Source organism: Protomyctophum parallelum, assembly GCF_964188405.1.
Source record: "Protomyctophum parallelum genome assembly, chromosome: 14".
Lineage (NCBI taxonomy): Eukaryota > Metazoa > Chordata > Actinopteri > Myctophiformes > Myctophidae > Protomyctophum > Protomyctophum parallelum.
The window spans coordinates 32,476,098-32,500,463 of record NC_139709.1 but is presented as its reverse complement, the minus strand read 5'-3'; the positions used below and the strand labels follow the sequence as shown (position 1 = coordinate 32,500,463).

The 24,366-nt window shown below is 41.5% G+C and overlaps 1 protein-coding gene across 2 annotated transcripts in view; it reads left to right on the top strand.

Moving 5' to 3' along the window:
- The window catches only part of pth1r (parathyroid hormone 1 receptor), a 67,519-nt gene that overhangs the window by 18,270 nt on the left and 24,883 nt on the right, over positions 1-24,366 (top strand). For both annotated transcript variants that reach the window (XM_083781226.1, XM_083781225.1), the window contains exon 2: positions 13,601-13,703. In XM_083781226.1, coding sequence (XP_083637352.1) covers positions 13,601-13,703 — 103 coding nt within the window. The remainder of the gene's footprint in view (positions 1-13,600; positions 13,704-24,366) is intronic.

The following is a 24,366-nucleotide window of genomic DNA, read 5'->3' as shown; positions in this document are numbered from 1 at the left end:
CATCCGCGCACCAGTTTGTAGAGCTCCGAGACGTACTTCATTTTAAGACAACAATTTTGCAACGTTTTGACCGTCTAGGACTATAGGTCTTCATCGGGCAAATATTACAATGACAGAAAAAAGAGCAAATATATACAAAAATCAATGATTAATGATCATGCATAACACCTGGGAGTGGGAAGGAGCACAGCAACCTAAACCAATCCCATGCAGGGCATGTCAGTCCACCCATCGGACAATCGGGGACAATCTTCTCTGTGAAGTGTTATTCTGCCATGACACCTTTTGATTGCAGCACTGAGCATCACTTTTAGTATGGCGAGTATTCTTCAGCAACGCTGACAGCAGCATGTGCATTCTGGGAACAAGCAGCTGTTTACTGCCATGCTAATTGCAGCGTTGATGAAAATGAAATCAAGAGCTAGTGGAACGTGTCAAAGCACAAGTGGCTGATTTGTCATGATGGACTGGCTGATGCTGAATAAACAATGTTATTAGGCTGATTGATGCTTTAATCGGATGTTGAAAAAAGTGTTGACACAGGGTAGCTCTTCTTGAAGTGAACATTGTGGGCCCTGTGTCTTGTCTTAAAAAACGATATGTTGTGAGCTAGATCGGCTATTTGAACAATTTTAAAATGTTTTTCAAAATGATAAAAAAAAAAAAAAAAGATCTATCGATACAGGCAGAAAAGAAAGAAAACAATAATAGCACTGTCATCATTAATTTAGGAAACCTTTTGTCAGGAAATGAAGAACTTTACCTTGAAAAAGCTTTTAGTGCAATTTAGGAGCCTCTTCATTCTTTCTTGCTTGTTATGTTCTTTGTCTCCTAAAAAATGGATGAGTCCATTAGAACACCGTCTGACCCTGGTAAATATTGTAGAACGTGACTCATGACTGTAAGTAAGTGTAAGTAAGTGTTCTTGAGCAAAACGCTGATTGTTTTTGTGTTTTTTGTTTTGTTTGGAGGCAATGCGTATTAGATAAAGGTGCTATTTGAGGCCCAGGCCGTGGCGTAACGGTCTGGGCACCGGACTGGTAATCCAGTCGCAGTGTGCCGCGGGTTCGACTCCTGAACCCGACACGGCCTTTACTGCATGTCATCCCCCCATCTCTCTCCCGTTTCCTGTCAGCCTACTGTCTGTCCCTTCAAAAATCAATAAAAAGGCGTAAGCCGCAAAAAAATATCTTAAAAAAAAAAAAAAAAAAGTGCTATTTGAATGTACCATTTACCATTTGTCTTCGCTCCACTACATTTTCATGGTCAGCTCGCGGTATCTGATTTATTGGCCCATTGACTCTCACTCTCCATTTCTGTTTTCCCTGCTAATGTAGCTCTATAAAGCCCAAACCTTAGTTACTGTTTTTTTTTTTTTTACCGTTTTGTCCCGACCTGACCATTTGGTGTGGTTTGGGCTTTAGACACAATTTTTAGATCTACACAACATTTTAAAAACCTTACACTAGTTAAATTTGCACCCATCACTAGGCTAGGATGTAATTTTATTTTGAAGAGTCTACTTAAGGACATCCAAACTATGAAGTAGTTTCTTGTGTGGGAGATCACACTACTGTGTTGTTTCTAGTATATAATGCACATGACCTTTTTATTGTCTCCACCAGGCCGAAGGCATGGGGGGAGAGTATGTTTTGCACTCCGTCCGTCCGTGTGTCCGTCCGTGTGTGTGTCCGTCCGTGTGTGTGTCCGTGAGCAGCTAATCTCGGCCACCGTTAACCCGGTCGATGCCAAATTTTGCACACACACTCCCTGGATGCCAACGATGAACCTCTGCCCCAAACTTTCCACAACGGCCTGTTATAGCGCCACCAGGAGGCCGCTTTGTGCAAAACAAGTTTTTGCACAGTACACCTACAGATTTTGTCCAAACATCACACAAATTGGTACACAGTCTCTCTAGAGCCATTCAACGAAACCGGTCTTTCAGATTTCTCAGACTCCATCCTGATTGGTTAAGATTGGCTTCCAAAGTTCACAGGAGTGCTCAGTTTCAAACAAAATGCTGCAAATCATGAACACATCGCGTGATTTCCGTGAAATTGTGCACCCACATTCCCACTAGGCCGAGGACGAAATGCCACATGAACAATTTCAACTCAGCCTCAAGGTGGCGCTATAACTGGCCGAAAAGTGTTTTTACCTCTAACTGCACGGATCTGTGGATAACTTGGCCTGTTATAGCGCCACCAGGAGGCCGCTTTGTGCAAAACAAGTTTTTGCACAGTACACCTACAGATTTTGTCCAAACATCACGCAAATTGGTACACAGTCTCTCTAGAGCCATTCAACGAAACCGGTCTTTCAGATTTCTCAGACTCCATCCTGATTGGTTAAGATTGGCTTCCAAAGTTCACAGGAGTGCTCAGTTTCAAACAAAATGCTGCAAATCATGAACACATCGCGTGATTTCCGTGAAATTGTGCACCCACATTCCCACTAGGCCGAGGACGAAATGCCACATGAACAGCCTCAAGGTGGCGCTATAACTGGCCGAAAAGTGTTTTTACCTCTAACTGCACGGATCTGTGGATAACTTTGTATGCCAACTCCCTAGAGGCCAAGGAAAAACCTTTCCCTGGAATTTTTCACATCTGCTCTTTATAGCGCCACCAGGAGGCCCACATATGTAAAACACATTTTCTATTATTACTCCTTCAGATTTTATCCAAATTTCACGCAAATCGGTACACATGATCTCCATAGTCATGTGATCAAGACAGGTTTGTTTGATTTATCATATTCCATCCTGATTGGCCACGATTGGCTCCTACAGTTTCCAGGATAGCCCGCTTTGTACAAATCGCCACAACTCCTCAACGCAGCGTCCGATTGCGATGAAACTGTGCACGCATATTCCCACTAGGCTGAGGAAGAAATCCTGGTGGAGACCTGTGCCCAGAAGGGCACTTTTTCTAGTTTTTTATGGAGTGAAAATGTATCTGACGGTATAAATAAAATACGGGACTAATATAATATGAGTCAAGTACAAGCTGTCAAGTCTAGGTTTTAATGTACATCTGAAATATATATATTACATCCATCCATCCATCTTTAACCGCTTATCCGTAGTCGGGTCGCGGGGGCAACAGCTCCACCAGAGTGTTCCAGACTTCCCTCTCCAGACTCCAGAGCAACATTAGTGATGACTTCCTCCTGGGGGATCCCGAGACGTTCCAAGGCCAGTGAGTCGATGCGTTTCCTCCAACTGCGCCTCGGTCAGCCCCGGGGTCTCCTCCCAGTGGGACGTGCATCAAGGACCTCCCTATAGGGAGACGCCAGAGAGGCATCCTAACCAGATGCCTGAACCACTTAAGCTGGCTAAGTTACATACATTACTCTCTCATTGTCTTCTACCATCTGTAACTATGAAGATGAAGAGTAAAGCTGCGTGATTAAAATAGAAAGCCTTTGTGGTACGTTTTTAAAAATATATTTTTAATCCTTATTCTTGATTGAGTGTGTATACAAACGGACCACTCCTCCTGGCAGCAATCTGTGTATATCTGTGTGTATACAGCATATACCGTGTCTTCCAGATGCATTTAAAAATAACCCATTGTCATGCTGGCTCCAACGGTTAATTCTATGGCGGTGTGTCACGCACCCAAAAAGGGCAGATATGCAAGCTCACAACATATTGCAGATGTGACGCATTGTGAGCTTGCACATCTGCTATTTTTGGGTGTGACACTGTCGCAAGTAAGTGATTTTGCTATCATTGCTATGTATATTGTGTTTGTTCAATAACAAGGGTCTCCCTTTCACTCCAGCTCGTTAGTAACAGAAAATACAGTATTCTCTCTCTCTCTCTCTCTCTCTCTCTCTCTCTCTCTCAAAAAAAAAAAAAAAGCATTAGACATGCATTATGTAAAACATAGAGGTTGAATCAAAGTTCAAGTACTTGGGGGCTGGGTGGCGCAGTCAGTAGCGCTGTCGCCTCACAGCTAGAAGCTCCTGGGTTCGATTCCTGCTGGGGGCGTGTTCTCTCCTCTGCGTCATCAGTGCCCTTATACCCCGGTGGGGTTGGCAAAAGGGCCTTTCTGTGTGGAGTTTGCATGTTCTCCTCCCTGTGTCTCCTAGGGCAGGGGTTCTCAACTTTGCATTTGCTGGGGACCCCCAGAAATGCCTTGGCCATGTCTCTGATGGAGGTGAAAGGAACTGGTTGGAATTACGCGTTCCAGTCCATGCAGGATTACATTAGAGAAGACACCGGATGAAAGAAAATAATAATATACTGGGATAAATAAATAAAAACAAAATAACAGAAAATATTTATTTTAGGACACAGTACCAATTTGTACTTATTTGTTTAGTTTCATCACTTTGTTTACCCTGTGGCATGGGATCTCCTTGACGTGCATAAGTAGGCATTTAACCCATTTTTACCTGTCTTCTAAATCCTGACAGTTTTCTGAAAAAGCGATGTTTCTATGTCAGTCGTTGCAGACCTACAAGCTTGTAGATCTGCTATTTTTCAATAGCTAAAGCATAGCATAATGATGACACCAAAAGGGGTTCCCGCCCAGAATGGGATAAGTAGGGATGTCCCGATCGGATCACTTGATCGGAAATCGGGGGCCGATCACGTCATTTTCAAATGATCGGAATCGGATCGGGAGCAAAAATGGTGATCCAGGAACATCCCTATAGTGTCTATTATATCCATATTATGATATTAGACTGCATATCGTCTGTGATTTTAAATAGTGATATAAGTGTTCTACACAAATATAAATATCGGGACTGTGAAAAATTGCTATTGGCAGATACTCAAAATCAAAAGGGACATCCGTACATATAAGTGCCTACTCATTTTCTGTTTTTACTAAAGAGCTGGAGAAATGGGGTAACCCCTGTCAGCATCGGAAATATAGAATTATATAAGTCTTATTTAACAACAAAATAAGGCCTCAATTTCCAATCAGACAGAACAACACAGTCAGACCTACAGTGATATGTGCTGTGTATACTATACTGTATGTATGCTGCTGCATGGAGTGAGTACACACAATGTTTCCATCAGGGACAAAAGTGCTGTTCTTCAGACTTCATGACCAGAGTGGGGTATAATTAGGAACTGAATGCTGCTTTAAGTCAGAATGTGGTCTGCGAGCATTTCCAAAGGACAACCAGTCTTGTGGTTTGTGGTTTTTATCATCAAATGCAAATTGCACAGTTGAAGAGGAGTGGCAGTGAGTCATAGAGTTTATAATATCCAAGAACCTCATCCGTTAAAACATTCACGTGGTGTAATACAGTATGTCAGACGTACTGAAACGTATTCGTGTTTTTTTTTCCAGATAGTGGACAGGCCATTAAAAACAAGATTCAGCCGAGTTATAATTTTCTAGATTCTCCCTATTTTCTGAAAGAAAAAAAAGGGGGTGGTGGAGGGGGGGGGGGGGGGGGGGGGAGGAAAGTACGAAAAAAAAGCCCCTGGGATCTCATTTTGAACGCAGGCCAACAACAAGGAAGTACGGTAAATGTTAGCCTATGGTGTAAAGAATGGCAAATGACCAAGGCAAGTACATAAAACAAACATACGTCTGTATTCCCATAATACAGGCGCTTTGCAGTGACCAGTGTAAATATTATCGGTATATTATTTATCATCCATGTGACGAAGTGTGATCTGGAGAGGAAAGTCTCACTTTGCATGCTCATTTGCCCTCCCAATCTCATCGGCAGTTAATGGATTAGTTTAACACAGAGGGCTGCATTATTGGATGGCTCTCAAGTGATCTAGGAAATTAACAAGGCATGTGTTTCCAATCAAAATACTATACCGGGAGTTGTGATCAGAGGGTTTTATGTTGACAGGCAAATCATATCTAAACACTGGACCAGGACACAGCGCTTTTGTGTCAATAGCACGCACAGTTTGGCCCCATTTACCTCGCATTAAACATTTACTATTTCGTTGCTTGCTTATCCCCAAATGACCCATATTTTGGTCAAGTGAAATTTGCCGTGAAATGAAAAGCAGCAACATGTTCTACAAACTGTTCCTGTACTTTGGGCCATATATTCCACACAGCAAATAGCCTTATATAATGCACCCCCCCCCCCATTTGAGTGGTGCAACCACTCCTATACGGAGCTTTGTGTGTGTGTCTCTGGCCTGTGTCCCTGTGTCTCTGTGTACAAGCACGAAAATAGCGTTTGGTTGGTTTTCATCACCAAGTGTCACTGTTGTGCAGCCTAACCTACAGCCACACACACACACACACACACACACACACAAACATATTAACTATGATTTTGGGTGTGACTGTACAGTACAGTACAGCAGGGGTTCCCAACCTTTATATTGTCACGGACCGGATGACAGTTCGCTGCTATAGGCCTATTATTGTTATATATCATTGACCTAAATGGCGTTATATCATTATCAACAATGATAGTATGATTTATTTTAAAAAGGGTTAGGCTTATGTCTTTTTCATGAATTGCTTTGGACATGTGGAAAACTTAGTTAAAACATGAGTGACACATTAGAGGCATTAGGCCTAATACTTTACCTGGATAACATAATCTTTTCGTTTTGACATGAAATAATAATCCTGTATACCGTCAGCGTGTAGCGTTTGGTTTCATTAGCGCAATCGTGACAAGATAGCCTTCAGCTGCTGCTGCCCGCAGAGCATACATGAACGGTAAAGATACCAAGGATTGGACAGTGCTACGCAACATGGAAGTAACACTGACTCAAAGCCGTTTATAAATCACAGTCAGTGAACAGACGAGTCAACTTTTCACCGCCGTTTGGTATGTTGTCGTCCCCGTCGTCCCCCGCTCGCCGGAACCGGGCCGGAACCCTGTGCTCGTAACTGTGGGTCTGGAACTTCCGGGGACCCCTGGGGACTCCCACACGGAGTTGCACCAATCACTTCACACGGGTGTGATTTTTAATCTATCATTTGATCAACATTAACAGCAGCAATAGCAGCTATTATTACATACTATAAGTGAAACCACATGGGCATGTACATGTTATGAAGTGTGTTCCTTTAACCATGTGGGAATTAAATGCCAAATATGTTGATTGTTTTGGTAATTACGGACTCTTTCAACGTCACGGCCAAGTGCAATTTTGGTTGAAATAATGGACATTCCCCTTCATTTAGATCACACGAAAGACTTTTTTAGAAGTATAGACACATTTCATTTTTTTTACATATATAAAAAGTAGTTATCATGAATCGTGTATAAACTAAGAACGTAATAGTGGAGTATCTATGTCAACTATACATACTATACTATATTATACAATATACACGTGTACTATAAAGTGCTATGACTACATAAAATGCAATTCTAGTGCCGTCTTTCGTGTTCTTGTCTGAAATTACTTAATTCTGTAAGTAACATGTGTGCAATATAGAGCGATTCATGGTATAGATCGGTGGTTCCAAAAGTGTGGTCCCCCCCTTTTCTCTCCCCATTTCCTGTGAGCCTACTGTCTGTCCCTCTATAAAAAATACGAAATAAAGGCGAAGAAAAAAAATTATGTCGTCAGAAAGGTTTACATGTCGGGAGCGATGCGGTATACAAAGGCACAAATTACATCCGAACTTTGGATGGCAGAACATCCACCAAGGATTCCGACTTATGGAGCTTTGAAAATCCTCCTTTTGAACTGCGTTAAAATGGTGATCAGATTTTATGTCCCGTAGCTGGTGGTGACGGGGCGTTGCCATAGTAACGGGACCAATGTTAACCCATTCTGACCTGAGATCAGATTCTAAAAATGTCTTCTACATCCTGACAGGTTTCCACTCTGACCTGAGATCAGATTAAAAAAATGTCTTCTACGTTAGTCGTTCTTCGATTTTTCAAAAAATAGCAGACCTACAAGCTCGTAGCTTGTAGATCTGCTATTTTTCAATAGCTAAAGCATAACACAATGCTAATACCAAAAGGGGTTCCCGCATAAAATGGGTCACCTAGCGGCAGGGTCCGCATATATACGGACCAGGCACAAAAATAATTAATAGAACAGATAGTCTATGAAGCTATAATATCTATGAAACACAATTTTATGTAGTGGGGGTCCCTGCTTCATCTCTCTCTCAGCTAAGGGGCCTTGAAGAACGTGAAGAGCCCTGGTCCAGCTATATAGATAGTTACAGACTGACTGCTTGTGTCTGCTTGTGTGGTATATAGTTTTCACATTCAATACTACTGTATTACTAAAGGTTGACTGTACTGACGAGCTATAGAGTGTAATCTGTAATCCACTCTGTGGAATTGACTGTCTACTGCATTTATTGTCATTGTTTTTATTCAAGCTTCTTGGATTAGAAGAAGCTGTTTCTTCATGTGTCTTTGAGTGAGAATCTGTTTTCCCAGCCTCAGCATTTGACTCCACAATTCACTGAAGACATTTCAGGAAATGGTTCTGGTCAACCACAGCTTTCTTACAAAAAAAAAGCGAGAGAGAGACAGAGAGAGAGAGAGAGAGAAAAGGGAGGAAAAAAAGCGGTACCATTGTGCAAGCTTGTCCATAATGAGGACTGTTGGTTACAGTATGCGCCGGAAACTTGATGTTTCCACTCAATGTATGCACAGCCTCCAGACTTATGACTCCACACTGGAGATTTTTCTTTTTTTCCCTTTTTTCTCAAAAGAGTCAGAAAAGCAACAAGGGACAACATTTGGGAGGTTAATATCGCAGATTAATTTCCGTTAATTTAGTAATAAAATTGGAATAAGAAAGCGAATGACAATATATTTCCACACAATTTACTAATTTGCACAGCATATTGGCTTTGATATAAATGGAATAAACTCAATATTGGTCCTTCATACATCCTTGAAGAGAGCTTCAGTTTAAGTCATTAACCCACAGTCTCAGAAGACAAATAGAAACTGTGGTTTATTCAAGTCCAGTGTGTATTCCAGGAACCAGTGATGAAAACACATATTTATATGGTGTGTGTATTTTTCTAATTTTCATATTGGCACAAACTCAAAAGTATTTAACAAAAAGAATACTGTATTTTGAATGAAATGCTGTAGAGAGAGAGAGAGCGCAAGAGAGAGAGAGAGAGAGAGAGTGCGAGAGAGAGAGAGAGAAAAAAAAGAATGTGCATGTTTCTCCCTGTGAGAGTTCTGTTTACTTTCGTGGTTTGGACCGCGGCCAGTGGAGGAGGAATAGTTTTCAAAAATAATCAGGCAGCACACTTATTACCCAGGATGCTCTTCTGAACGTGGTAAATGATACTTCATATCTATAAGATCCATCTGCGCTTTAAATTGGTCCCTGCAGATGAAGGATGCATCTCTGGCTTTTGAGGAAAAGTGAACCCTACACTAAACACTTAGAAAAGTGTTATGAGCTGTTATGAGGATTATAATTAGTGTTTTACCCATTATGCCTAGGGTTGTCCCGATCGGATCGGGTGATCGGAAATCGGGGGCCGATCACGTCGTTTTCAAATGATCGGAATCGGATCGGGACCATCCCTAGCGTCAATATTATATCCATATCATGATATTCCTGGATATTGTCTGTCATTTGGGATATTGTACTATTGTGATATGGCATAAACGTGTTCTATAAGAATATAAATATCGGATCGGGGGGAAATTGGTATCGGCAGATGCTCAAAATCAATGATCGTAATCGGATCGGGAGCAAAAACAACGTGATCGGGACATCCCTAATCATGCCAGTGCCATTGTTTGTAGTGTTGCACTAAATGTAGATGCAGGTCAACCACATGTACACACATACTGTACATACAGTAGTCCATCTGGGTGCATGTGGAACATGCTGCTGCTCACCAGTGTTGTTTTTGGCAGCAAATCTTGATTTTAGTTTTAGTCATAGTCTCTTGAATAGTTTTCACTTGGTTTTAGTCACATTTTAGCCACCCGGAATGTTTTAGTGTTACTCTAGTTTTGGTTGACTAAATGTCTTTAGATTTTAGTCGACTAAATCTACAGTTGATTTAGTCGACTGAAATGTGTTTGGGCGGGCCTTGATGCCGTCAAAATGACTGATATTACACTTAAACGTATTACACAAAATAGAATAATGATCATAAAGATTATGAATAATGGTATTGATCTGTGGTGGGAAAAAGTACTCAAATGTTTTACCGGTACTTAAGTAAAAGTAGCAATACGACTCCTTTACAAGTAAAAGTCCGGAAAAAGCATTGGCATCGAAATGTACCTAAAGTACCAAATGTAAAAGTACTAATTATGCAGAATGTCTCATTTCAAGTTTTCAAGTGTATTCAATTTATTTTGAAAATAGCAGATCTACAAGCTCACAATGTGTCGCGTCACGACGCATTGTGAGCTTGTAGATCGGCTTTTTTCAAATGGCCCATATATAGGGCTGAAGTGGTTACTGTAGGTTTTGTAAGAAGAATCAAAATCTAAGTAACAAAAGTTTTCAAATAAATGTAATGGAGTAAAAGTACAATATTTGCCAATGTAGTGGAGTAAAAGTAAAACAAATACTGAAAATGTTACATACTCAAGTAAAGTACTAAATACAAAATGTCAAAATAGTCTAGTCCCCGATTATAATAGGCCTACGACCCCGTTATTTAGGATGTTTCCATTGGAAAAAACATATTCTATATATTCAGGCCAATAGGGGTAGTTACTTTAGACCACTAATAATGATGATTGTGTTGCTGACGATGATGCCACCTTTACTTTCCTCTGTTTACTGGCTACCCATTGGTCACGAATTTAGTTCAAGAAACAGAGGTGAGGGATTTAGATGAAAATGGTCTCCGCTCCACTGGAGCTGGTCAGTGGAATATTCTATATTGGCGCGAGTTCTACAGTAAACGGGTTGTATCTATCCTTGTTCGCCTGTGGGGGCTGAAATGTTGTTCCATCTGTGGTTGTTTACCGTGCAAAGCCCATAAACGTCTTCCCTCTGTAACCTCATTCAGCTCTCAAACTGGACATCCTTATTTCAAGCCCTGAAAGTAGTGAAAATATTGATGGATCGAGGTATTATGGTTGAGGGCACAGCAAAAAACCCTCACGCCGGCCCTGGTATTTACGGTTTAATTTTAAGCGACAGGAAATTATAGCCTATAGACAATGTATACACATCTAAATTCCCCCCAAATGACTACCTGTCATATAGGCCATTCTAAATGCACTTTCAGCCGTAGAGTTTGTGTGTTTAAATTGTGTGAGCCAACGAGTCTGTCTCGACTATAAATAAAGGAGGAGCCAAGCGAGTTTGTTTCTTTCTTGATTCCTGCCGAGAACCCTACCCCCCCCCCCCCCTTAGACTTGGAGGACAAATAGGCCTAACTATATATACAAATGTTGCTAAAGACCGATATTTGAAATGAATACAGACCCTAATGGGTTATAAATTAAAAACATGCATTGGCAATTCATCACCGGTCTACGCGAAAATCTTTGAAACTGTAGTCCCGGAGGACATTTTTCATCCATGTCCTCTTCAAAAATAGACCAATAAGATTTGTGTTAAATACCAGTGAAGTTTCCCTTTAATAACAAGCTGTGTATACACCAGACAGTCGCAGAGCACTCATTTTTAATTTCCCTGCGTCTTGAATAATTAACAAACGTGTCAACATGCCAGCTTGTCTCCCTGAGTAGGTAACTTTAGGTAATGAAGATATGCATTTGTGTCCAGAGAAACATAATTATGCATGATATTAATATTGTGACCATTAAGGAGCAAAGTATAAGAGCAAAATGCAGGAACAGTAAAAATAGACCAAAATGGAATCAGAGTCAGCCCCTTTTGCGTGAAATAAAATGCCTGCTTTCAATAGTATCCCATGTCTAACATGAACCAGGTGTACTCGATTGTTTAAGCAAATAAATGCACAGCGCATGAATGGAATTCTTGTGATATTGATTATCCACAGTCGTGGTGATCTTAATCGTTGCATTTTACGTTACGCCACAGGCCGTAAAAAGTCGAAAGGACAATGGAGAAACTCCTGCTTCGTTAATCTCTCTACAGAATGCTTGACTCGCGACATTGGCTTTTCATTTAGAGAGCTACAGTGTGAGCCATACAGACGTCTCCTGTCACCCCTATGCCAAGGATGATTCTTGTCATTTTCAATGCAGTCATATTTGTTACTGACTCAAAGTGATCCCAAGGCAAACAGTACGCCAGCCAAAGCGAACTATTAGAGGGGAAAATGTTTCCCTGAATGGAAAACCACACCTGAGCTATTATGGTGCTCTCAAACACAACGTTCAAAAGCTTTTTTTCTTTTTCTTTTTTAAATCACAAGGTGTAAGGGGAAAAATGTCAGTTTAAAATGTATTTTTCTCCACTATGTGACGATGTCACATCCGATTAGTGGCTAAGGGATTGTGACCACATAGTGGGGAATATCACAGCAATACCAACTGGAACAATAAACACTTAAACAGCAAGTGAAACTGATACTTTTTGGGCAAAAAAAAGAAAACGGCAAACTCTTTGTATATCTCTGTGATTTATGTGTGGTTAAGACATGAATTAACATAATAGTAAATCAGTGCATACCCAGTCTATGATAATCTGTGTATATTTGTATTCATGTATATTTACATAAATTATCTTAATATTGTCTGCGTTGCTTTGACACAGCAAAACAAAAAGATTTTCAACCATGAAAAACGTATCTTTGCCAAGCAAACATGGTCATAAATTAGGCACAACAAGCAGACCGCCCTGTTGAATTGAGGCGGTATTTTAAAAACGTATTTGCTTAATTTCTTTGTTCTTGTTCTCAATTATTTCATGCCGAGATCTCCATTAATGGAGAACAGCCAAGTAAAATTCAACGTACTGTACGGCAGATGTGTTTGGTCGTGGATCAGAAATTATCTTGTGGCCAGCTACCTCCATGAAAGATTTGTGATTTGCTTTTCAAAAATGATTATATTAAGATTTTTGGAAAATAGTAGATACACATTGCGAACCACTTTGAGTACCACTGCTGTACAGTATGTGCAAACCTTTGCTTGATTGAGACTGAGAGGCTTTGACCCATTTTGACCTGAGACGATTTTTCTAAAATAGCAGACCTACAAGCTCGTAGCGCGCCACTCGGTGGCGCGCTATGAGCTTGTAGATCTGCTATTTTTCAATAGCTCAAGCATAACATAATGCTAACACCACAAGGGGTTCCGGCCCAAAATGGGTTAAAGCAGATGAGTGACAGGGAATTTGTCATGGCTGCATCCATGCATTGCACACGCTATACTATACCACCCACTGCTATAGTAGCTGGCGATGTAGAGATTGAGCAAAGAAAATAATATAAATCTAATGGTGCATTTCATGCTCAGCTGGTTAATGCCAGGAGTCCAGGACATTATGCTTTGGCCCTGACGGCGTCATACTGTGGGATGATGTTTACGCTGTGTCCTGTCCTACAATTATCCGAACGGATGGATGGATCCGATGGAGAGAAATGTCATGTTGTTTAAAAGGAAATGATTGATGAAAATGATTTGCTTTCGCAGCGTGGCTTTTTCTCAGAACAAACTTATAACGTGCACACTTGAGCATTCATCCACCACCACTGATTGCATGTCCCCTCTTTCCTTTTCCATGCAGGTGTATGCAGATGACGTTCTCACAAAAGAGGAGCAGATCGGCCTGTTGTTCAAAGCTAAGCGGAACTGCGAGGGGAACATCAAGGCGAAGCAAAGGCTTCCTGGTGAGCGGAACTGTCTCTTCGTTTGATTTCATATTGATTCTAACCCATTGGCATCATGTCATGCTTTAGCTATTGAAAATAGCAGATCTACAAGCTCATAGGAGCTTGTAGGTCCGCTATTTTTGAAAAACGACTGACATGGTCAGGATGTAGAAGACATTATTAGAATCTGATCTCAGGTCAGAATGGGCTAGTTTTCATTCCATTGCACGTCGGACAGCTGGTGCTTGCTAAGAAGTTATCGGTTCATTGGTTCATGTTTCCTAGAAGGTGATGTTGTTGTCATGGATGTCACACGGATGACATAGGCTCAATTACGGTGTTGACGCCTGGCATACGAAGCGGCAGATTAACCCATTTAGAGACGTGAGGACGATTCTACAAAATGCCTATCTAAATCCTGGCAGTTTTCTCTGAAAAACCCTAGGTTTCTGTGTCAGTGGTTCTCAAACATTTTCATGTCAAGGACCCACCAACAATATATGTAATTGGCCGCCTTCCCCAGAAGCAAAGATTTGAGTTAAAAACGTTCACTGTGAAAGTGTGAAAGAATATATTCAAACATTTGGGCCACATTTTCACGAATTTTCAAAAATAGCAGACCAACAAGCTCTAGCGCGCCACCGAGTGGCGTGCTATGAGCTGCTATTTTTCTAATAGCTAAATTATAACATAATGTTTAAAACACCAAAAGGGGTTCCCGCCCAAAATGGGTTAAAAGTGTATGACAGCAGGTGGGTAATCAATGTATTCAAAACAAGGTACTACTGGGGTAGCAGCATTGATTAATCACCACTGTCTGTGAAAAGGATGATCATTTTGCATATCTGTTGTTGACATTTCAATCGAAGGTGGTGGATATTCAGCCCTCGGACAACATTGTTAGAAATAAACGCTATTAAACCCGCTGGGCACTCTGAATGCCTTCCCCATTACGCTTTCTTTTCCACACATTTTCCCAGATACAACAATAGATGCCAACAATAGGTTCGCAAATTTTAAAAGTTTGAGAACCCCCTGGTATTGATCACGAAGGGAATGATAGCCGAATGTCGCCACCTTCAATCAAATACCTTGGCAACTAGTCAATTTGGACTCCGTCATGAATCCAGTAGCTTCGGGGACGCAATATATATATATATATATATATATCAAAAAAGAGAAAAACCTTCCAAGGAAGGGACTGCACACTCCAGGGAACAGAGACGGACAACTTTACTGCATCAACTTATGTATTAGCACGACGCGTTTCGCCGTGAGCTTCGTCAGGTGCTATATATATATATATAATACTCGTGTGAAGTGAGGGTCGCTCTTATCAGAATACATCATCATACATCACATTCCGTGCTCGTGAGGGTCGCTCTTATCAGAATACATCATCATACATCACATTCCGTGCTCAACCAATCAAATTCCGGCCCAATCACTTTTGGCGTCTTCACTTTCTGCCCTCACTTTTGTCTTCAAATGTACTATGTACTTTGCTCAGCCAATCAAATCATCGCTATGGGATCAGCCGAAGTTTGTGTTCACACAGATCCACAAAGCTGGGCATAGGGGAAAAAATCACACCTGTGTGAAGTGAGGGGCGCTCTTATCATCATACATCATCATGCATCATCTCATACTGGCCAACCAGAATGCCTGCTGCCTGTTGACACAAATCTACGTCATGTTAGACGGACATTTGACCTAATTTCTCCTTTCATTGTCGATGGCAAATATGAGACGTGTGGGGACAAGATGACGTAAATATTCCCTTCATTTTGTGGGGACAAAAGCTGTATATAGGAGGCCCTCAAAAAGAAATAAAGAAAAGAAAAACACAGGTCTCCACCGGGCCAGGTCAGGTTGTGGCCTCCTGGTGGCGCTATAACAGGCCAATGTGAAAAGGGTGGGATATATTCCTCCGCCTAGTAGGAAAGTCTGTGAAAGATTTCGCGTAAATTGCACGCTGTGTTCAATTGACCTAAATGTCCTCCCCTCCTCAGTCCGTTCTGGGGAGGGGAGAAGGAGGAGGGGGTTCAGCACAGATCGCTGAACCAATAGGATGCCTCGGCTGATTTCGCTGGCAAGTTTGACTCCGCCCCTCTAGAGCAGAAATCACACCTCCCGGGACAGTCCGACCTGACATTTTCGGGCCGGGCCTAAAATGTATGCTAATCAGTAGGGCCGGGCCGGGCCTAATCGGGGCTCCATGAAAAGAATATATATAATATTGATTATTTTATAATAATAAAAATAGTAGTTCTGTTCTGTATTTAATCTAATATGAAGATGGTGCTGACTGGCATTTCACTTTTACTCTGTAGAGTTCTCAAATTCTGCCCAAACCACGACCCGGCCCGACCCAACCCGACGTATTAGGGCCGGGCTAAAAACCTATGCTAATTAGTCTGGCCGCGCGTTCACGCCTCGTGTCGCTGCGCACCTGGTGTATGTTGGGCTTTATAGGGCCCAGTTAGGGCCAGCCGGGCCTTCATTTCCAGGCCCATTGAGAACTCTACTATGAATCCAGTGGAATGTCATTTGATATTCTTGTGTTGAGGAATGTGGTTGTGTTTTTCCCCCGGTCCTCCTTGTGGCTTTGTGAGTGATGTTATGAGTGATGCGTGTCCAGGGGGGTATTTGTATACTTATGGGTGTCCAAACAGCGTCAGTTTCCATCCATCTCATTGTGGTTGCATTTTCCTGCCGTTGTTTGAATTCCACATCCCAGACCCATGGTATTATTTTCTCTTTATAACCCCAGTGCCGTGCGGTTTCATTAAATTGGATTCTTTAGACTCTCCAAACGATACCCCCTCCGGTAAATGAAACACATAATTAAAGATGTTTATTTTCACGCTAAGAACACAAAGGCCTTTTGTTGATAGCTTAGCTGCTAGTGCAGTTATGACGCTTCGTATTGCGTTTCCTCCTTTCCGACAAAATGTCCACAGATCTGTGGTTTGTATTTTGAAAATGTGCCATTGAAACTGTCGGCATCAAAAGGCAGTTTGTATAAGCGGCTTTGGTGTTTAAATGTAAAGGGGAAAAGAACATGTGTTGCTTCTCACAGTGTATTGATCAGAACGGCCATGAACGCTAACACAGTGCAGAACACTCGTACATATTTAACCCATTTTGCGCAGGAACCCCTTTTGGTGTTAGCATTACGTTATGCTTTAGCTATTGAAAAATAGCAGATCTACAAGCTCATAGCGCGCCACCGAGTGGCGCGCTACGAGCTTGTAGGTCTGCTATTTTTGAAAAATCGAAGAACGACATAGCTTTTTCAGAAATCTGATCTCAGGTCAGAATGGGATATATATATACCAGGGCCTAAAATGAGAGTCGAGGGTCCTCCTCTGTCCTCCATCAGATCTAATGCAGTCTGACATGTCATGCACGTCAGGCATGCAGACAGTACACTTTTCCAGGCACCTGTAGGCCTAATTCCTAGAGGAAAGTGTCATCGTGGACGGTTTTTAATTTCAATTATCAAGATTTAGAAAAATGCAACTCAGATTATTTTCCCAGATTATTTTCCCAAAATTAGGGTCTGAAAAAAACACGGGTTTGGCAGAATGAATGAATTTAATATCTGGCCAGTGAATGTAATCATGTGGGGTTACACAAAATACAATAGATGTTTTCTTAATTTAGTGCTTAAAGCACGGTATTATCTTTCTATTTTATATCTATAAATGCACCAAGTCTCTGTCTGTACTTGTGTACGGCTGTAATCCACGTAACCCGAGAACCGTCCGCCCCACCGACTTCAAATTCGACACACACGTTCCACACCCCCACAGAGAGTGCGCTGCCCGGTGTCGAGTTGGCGAGACCCACGGTTGCCTAGAACCGCCACAAAAGGCCTCTGCCCGGGCTCTGGACAGGGCCCCTGGAGCTGGCCTGTTCTGACATCACTCCAACACTCCATATTTGGGCATCCCTGACACAGAACTCCATAAAGGACACAGAGAGACGGATACAGAAATCTCTATATATGGGCATAAAAGGGACACAGACAGATGGGTGGAACGTACGGGTACTCTCAATCAGAGACAACGTACGGGTACTCTCAATCAGAGACAACGTACGGGTACTCTCAATCAGAGACAACGTACGGGTACTCTCAATCAGAGACAACGTACGGGTACTCTCAATCAGAGACAACGTACGGGTACTCTCAATCAGAGACAACGTACGGGTACTCTCAATCAGAGACAACGTACAGGTACTCTCAATCAGAGACAACGTACGGGTACTCTCAATCAGAGACAACGTACGGGTACTCTCAATCAGAGACAGAGTTAAACTAAACGTACGGGTACTCTCAATCAGAGACAACGTACGGGTACTCTCAATCAGAGACAGAGTTGCACGGGTCTTGCGTTAAGGGGGTAAACAGTAACACATGCACATTGTACACACACACAAAACGCTGCGCGCCCACCACCACCACCACACGGTACAATGGCAAATGCAGATGGCAGCGACAGCGGGAGCTTTTCAGCTTGGAAATAAAAACATTATTTAGATTTTTGCAGATAAAGGATGCTTTTAAAATGTCAATGCCAATTGTGCGGAGGACAGAAAGCATTGTCCACAGCGATAAGTCCAGGGTGCTATGAAACTAGCAGCCAATTAAAAGAGCTCAAGGTCTCTACCACCACACCCACCAGTGATTCAGATGGACCAACACCTCTAAACAGACAAAGGTTTATTTTAAATCCCCACAGCATGTCACCCAGAGTCAACTCGACAGATTGATTGCCCAGGTATGTTGTCGAGGAGATGCTTCCCAATCTCAACAGTGGAGTCTGTTGCTTTCAGATAACTGGTCAGCAAAATACCAGTGAAAGCAAAGGCCAATGTGCAGAAATACTTTTTCCAAATGCAAAATGTAAGCTACGGTGATAGGGAGTTGTCTTTTCTCTTACTGTGCCACAGAACCACAAACCCCATTTTTTAAATTGTTGTTATTATTATTATTTAATTAGTAAAGTAACTTGTAACTAGTTTATTTCATAATTTTGTAGTAAAGTATTTTTTTTTTTTATCATTTCATAAATAAATAAAACAATCTCAACATTTCATGAATTAGAAGAAAAGAAAAACACTATTTAGAGATAGTAAGCTTGTAGATCGGCTATTTTCACTAGTTTGTGTCCCGGGGAGTGGGGAGACATCGGGGAGCTAAAAGGTTTGGGAACCACTGCTGTAGAGAGACAGGAAACCATTGGCAGAGAGAGAGGGGAGAGACCCGAGACAACTCCTCATGCATAGAAGGAAGCATGAGGTCAGTCCATTGCAATTCCCCAGGTTGGCAAAGGAAGTGTAGCGCCTACAGGATCAACATTAGATAAAATGGGTTGCAAAATCGTAAAATAAAAGAAGAAGAAAGAAAGTAGGCTACTGCATGTATTTGAATGTGTTATTTGGGAGGAAGGGTTTATGTGTCTGATTGCAGATGTAGCACAAAGGGTACCGCGGTACACGGTTCCACCATGCAGTGGGACACACACACACACACACACACACACACACACACGCACGCACGCACGCACGCACGCACGCACGCACACACACACACACACACACACACACACACAGGAGTGTTAAACATGTTGCCCCCTCTCCAGATTAGTTGAAACAGAAACTTGAGAATCTGCAGTTGGTTCCCATGCCTGTAGGGCATACATGGGCAACTGGCGGCCCGGAGGCCACATGCAGCCCCCACCTTCATTAGCGCAGCCCGCAGGTTAATATCAGAATACTGAGTGGTATTTTATTGATTTCAGCTGTTACAATTCCAAACATGCAAACATGACCCGCTTTAGTTACTTCAGTCCATAGTAGTAGCTGAATTGACTAGTATTATAAATGTATTGCATTAAAAAATTACAAAAAAACTATAGCAAAAATAGCAGATCTGCAAGCTCAAAGCGTGTCGCTTGTATAGATGTGGCCCTCTGCGACTGTGGAAATATAGTGGTCCTCTCCATCAGGGACGTGCACACATAGACATCAAAGGGGGCTTCAGCCCCTGCACTTTTACCCGTATGTAAAACAGCTGCCCTTAATTTCCAGACCACGAATGCAGCATTTACTATAGTGAAAAGAAATGCAAAGGCCTCTCCTTTCCTTCCATGCCATTGCCGGAAAGGGAGAATAGCGTTTTTTTCCCCAAATCTCCTGAACTTGAACACGGTATTTTATTTTGCGTTGATCAAATTTGTTTAGTCGCTGGGTTGCGCCCCGAAAATAGCTGATCTACAAGCTCTCGCGTTGTGAGCTTGTAGATCTGCTATTTTTTTTTATTTTTATTTTTATTTTTTTTGCGGCTTACGCCTTTTATTGATTTTTTAAGGGACAGACAGTAGGCTGACAGGAAACGGGAGAGAGATGGGGGGATGACATGCGGTAAAGGCCGTGTCGGGTCCGGGAGTCGAACCCGCGGCACACCGCGACTGGATCACCAGTCCGGTGCCCAGACCGTTACGCTACGGCCTGGGCCAGATCTGCTATTTTTGTCCAAAAGTGCACTCTCTGCAGTTGCCTGCTCTACATCATCAAGGTTGCTTGTAGGGCAATATTGCTAGATGAATGTTTCTGTGTGATGTGATTTTTTTAGTTACTGTCAGTCACAACTGCTTCCACTGCTGAATCTATACAGTATATCGTTGCTGTCGGGCAGAAACCGTGTATCTCCATATTTCAACTTTTTCTTATAATTATAATAATTATTATTTGGTTGCATTATTTGGTTGCATTATTTGAATGCCCTACTACATGCATACAGTGTCACACAAGGGTAGCAAAAATAGGCGACCTACAAGCTCACAACACGCGATGCAACGCATTATGAGCCTGACAAAAATGTATATATAATAGGTTTTTGAAAAGTATTACAAGAGCTTGTGACTAAATAACTACATTGTATCCATTGGAGACACAGGTTCCTTTTTTCCCCATTTCCTGAATATTTATAGTTTTTGACACGCACGGCTTCCACCCAACACGTGACCATGTACCTGATAATGCCTGCACGCTCACTCTGACTTTTTTATCTGGTGGCTGTTTTCCGACCCCTTTTGGAAGGTTGCACACGTCTTTCCAATCATAGGCGAGTCGAAGGAATTAGGCTAAAGCATAGTACCTTTACAGAGAAGTAGAAGTCCCCGGTGTGCTTTTATGCCTGATAAAGCATGTAAGGGGCTTATTTAGTTGTGCTTGATTTGAATTATTCATTTATTTAACCATTTGTTGATGGGTTTTAAATCACTGCACATGACTTCAGACGAGTCGGTCTCATGTGGCTGTTCATTCAATAAAATGGTTCACTGACATGTTAGTCTTCCTCTCAGTCTCAGGCCCAGATCCCATATTAAGCTCAACCAATCGCTTGATATAATTGTATTTTTATTTATTTATTTAGAAGTCACGTTTACAAGAAAAAAACCAATGCATGCGTGCTTTTCACAGTAGAAGAGGAGATAACAAGACTTATAATATGCGATCTACAAGCTTACAACATGTGCTATACAGATCAATCTATTGTGACTGTGGTCGTTTTTTTTTTGTTTTTTTTTTAATATATAATGTTTTCCTTCTTTTTGTAGCTTTAATGGATTTCTCCAAGAATAATCTAGTTTTATTTGGAAGCTGATTCACTTTGGTCTCAGTGTTGTGGTAAGACCTTGAATCAGTGCTGAGTCAGACTCGGAGAATAGCAACAGGGATGCATTTTTGAGGACTTTGGCTTTCTGGTCCTGTTTATCTTGCCTACTGTATGTCTTGCTTGACCAATGACCATCCTTGGCTTTTTCCCCCCTCTCCACTATAAGCCAGTGGTTGGCTGAACTATTATTAGAGATGTGGAGTGATGACTATTTTAGATTGTTTGCACTGTGTGGTGTTGTAGAATTAACAGTAATGAATTGATCTTTTGCTACTCAGGTTATTTTGAAGGTGGATTTGGTCCAACCTCATTCAAGGCCAAACTCCAGGCTTGCTTTGCGATGCAAAGCCTTTTTACGGTGAAGTCCCATCTGTTTGTTTTTATTTCTCATTTGTGCTTTAAATACACAAGAGTCTCCGTTACATGACTGAGACAAGGTTTTCATTGAGGGAAACACTGAGGTTTGCCTGGGGAGGACAGTGGAGGGATGTGGGTTCAAGGCCCCAGACCTTTGCTGTGTGAAAATAGCTCAGCATTCAAACTTGTGGCCTTGGCGTAGAATAACATCACCAGTCATTATATTAAAAAAAAGGTTGCATATATCAGGACTCTTTGCGATATGTGTTTTGACATCTACAGGCCTGAATCAAATGAGTAGAGGGGGGGAAAAGAAAACGCTATTAAAAACCTCAATTACATCACCAATACCAAAGTCCCCCATACTCACGTTTATATTTAAATCATGGCCATGTAATTTATAGGAAATTATATATGTGTGTGTGTGTGTGTGTGTGTGTGTGTGTGTGTGTGTGTGTGTGTGTGTGTGTGTGTGTGTGTGTGTGTGTGTGTGTGTGTGTGTGTGTGTGTGTGTGTGTGTGTGTGTGTGTGTGTGTGTGTGTGTGTGTGTGTGTGTGCAGTTTAATTTAAGCCTGTTGGTAGGTGGTCCTATGGTAATAAAACCTATGGCCAAAGCTTAGGGCCATTTCGCCTTTTACTCCCAGGATGTGTGGTCAGTGTGATTTTGAAAAGTAGACGCTGTTTTTTTTTCTCCCGCCAAAGGTCCTTCAGAGTCAGTCAACTGCACTCCGTCTACGCTTTAATTATGTGTTCCAAGTGACAGGCCGTTTTGAAGGCAAATAAAAAGCCATGTCGTCATTTACTTCAGATGTTTCTTTGTAACTTTGATTACAGGAATGAGAAAATAATAGATCTTACAGCAAAGGGAGCATAGTTTTAGCTTTAGCTTTAACTGCTTATTAGTGGTCAGAGTGGGGCAGATGTTTTCAATAATAGAAAATAAATGCCAAGCCAAAAGTGTGGAGTTTTGCCAGGAATCTGTGGCGGAGAAGGGACTTTGGTTCCACTATCGGAGGACTGGTGGTTCTTTGGTTGAGCTGACAATTACGGGCCTTTCTGCTACAGTATGAAGCAGCCTTTTCTTGTTTTTTTTTCTTTTTTTTTCTTTGAACCTGTAGTATAGTTGTCTTACATGGCACATGCAGACATTCAACATAAAAATGTGTTGACCGAAGACTTATAAACTTTAGGCTACTTTTACCAACTTTGTCATTGGTAAAAAAATTAAAATAAAAAAAACCCTGCTTAAATGAAAGGAAGTAGACTGGCAAATTGACCAATGACAAAGCTTCTAGGAAAATCTTTGAATGCAATGTAGATTGCGGCCAGTGTCACAGAGACAAAACAATACTGAAAGAATATTGCTTATAGCAGCTTTAAAGGAGAATTATTTTTTCTTTTTTTACCTTGAAGGGCCTATAACATAAAATTCGACTTTTTTTTGGCTCCCCTATGTATTTTCTATCCCCACAACTACGCAATTTTGAACAATCAAGCTTTCTCATCATATAGGGCTTTTATGAAAATTGCTCTCAGGAACAGCTCAACTGATTTGGTCATAATTTTGAAGTCATCAGTATCACCCTAGTTTGTATTATGCCCCCCGCCCCCCCTCTTCAGTTCCAAATGTGCATTTCCACTATGTTTACCAGCTGGCATGGAATGGAAACAAGTCTGGGTTTATCTAGCATCAGTATTTTAATGACTCAAAGATTAAATAAATTGCATATCAGCGCCCCCACCACCTCAGGGCATTGTGGTACTGCAGCTAAAACAGCTTCAGAAGCCAGAAAGAAATACCATGATGGACTGGTTATATCAGAGTGTTGATTGGGGCTCAAACATTTGTTTTGATTAGATGCCATAACAGTGGTTCATAACTTCATATAGACAAAACAGGAAAGAGCGCACACCAGTGTTGGTGAGGTGCTGGCTTAAGGTAGTAAATAAGTAAAAATTAGGAAAAAGGCCGCACACTCGTAGCCACGATGCTGTATTATTTATTGACAAGAATCCAACGTTTCGACCTATAGGAGGTCTTCTTCAGGGAATGAAGAAACCTCCTAGGTCGAAACATTGGATTCTTGTCAATAAATATACAGCATCGTGGCTACGAGTGTGCGGCCTTTTTCCTCATTTTTACTCATAACTTCATATACACATTGATTAAAAAAACGGCTAGTACGGAACTCTCCTTGAATACAGTGCTTTGAGGAAACAAACAAACATCTCTCTGCGTCTCTACACATGACTCAGAACAGTACGCTGTTAATAAGCGTTGTCTTCTTGATTAGGTATGGAATCCTGGAAATAAGATCCATATTGAAACCAATTTCCTGTGACAGGAAAAATAAACAAAGAAAACAATATGGCTTTAAGAACAATGTAACATTATACACAAATGCTGTGCTGTGAATGCTAAGGGGTGATCATACGCTTCCAATTCTGTCCATGCACCTCCAGTACGGGCCATTATAAACACACTTGTTCAGTTTGCCATTGCCAAGTGCGGGGAATTCCTCACTGCCTTAATTATAAACCGTAATTATTATATTTTGCGTGACGGTGAGTAGCTCCTAATTGCCCTCTCCCCCAAAAACCCAGCAGATAACACAACTCCTAGCATCCTTTTTC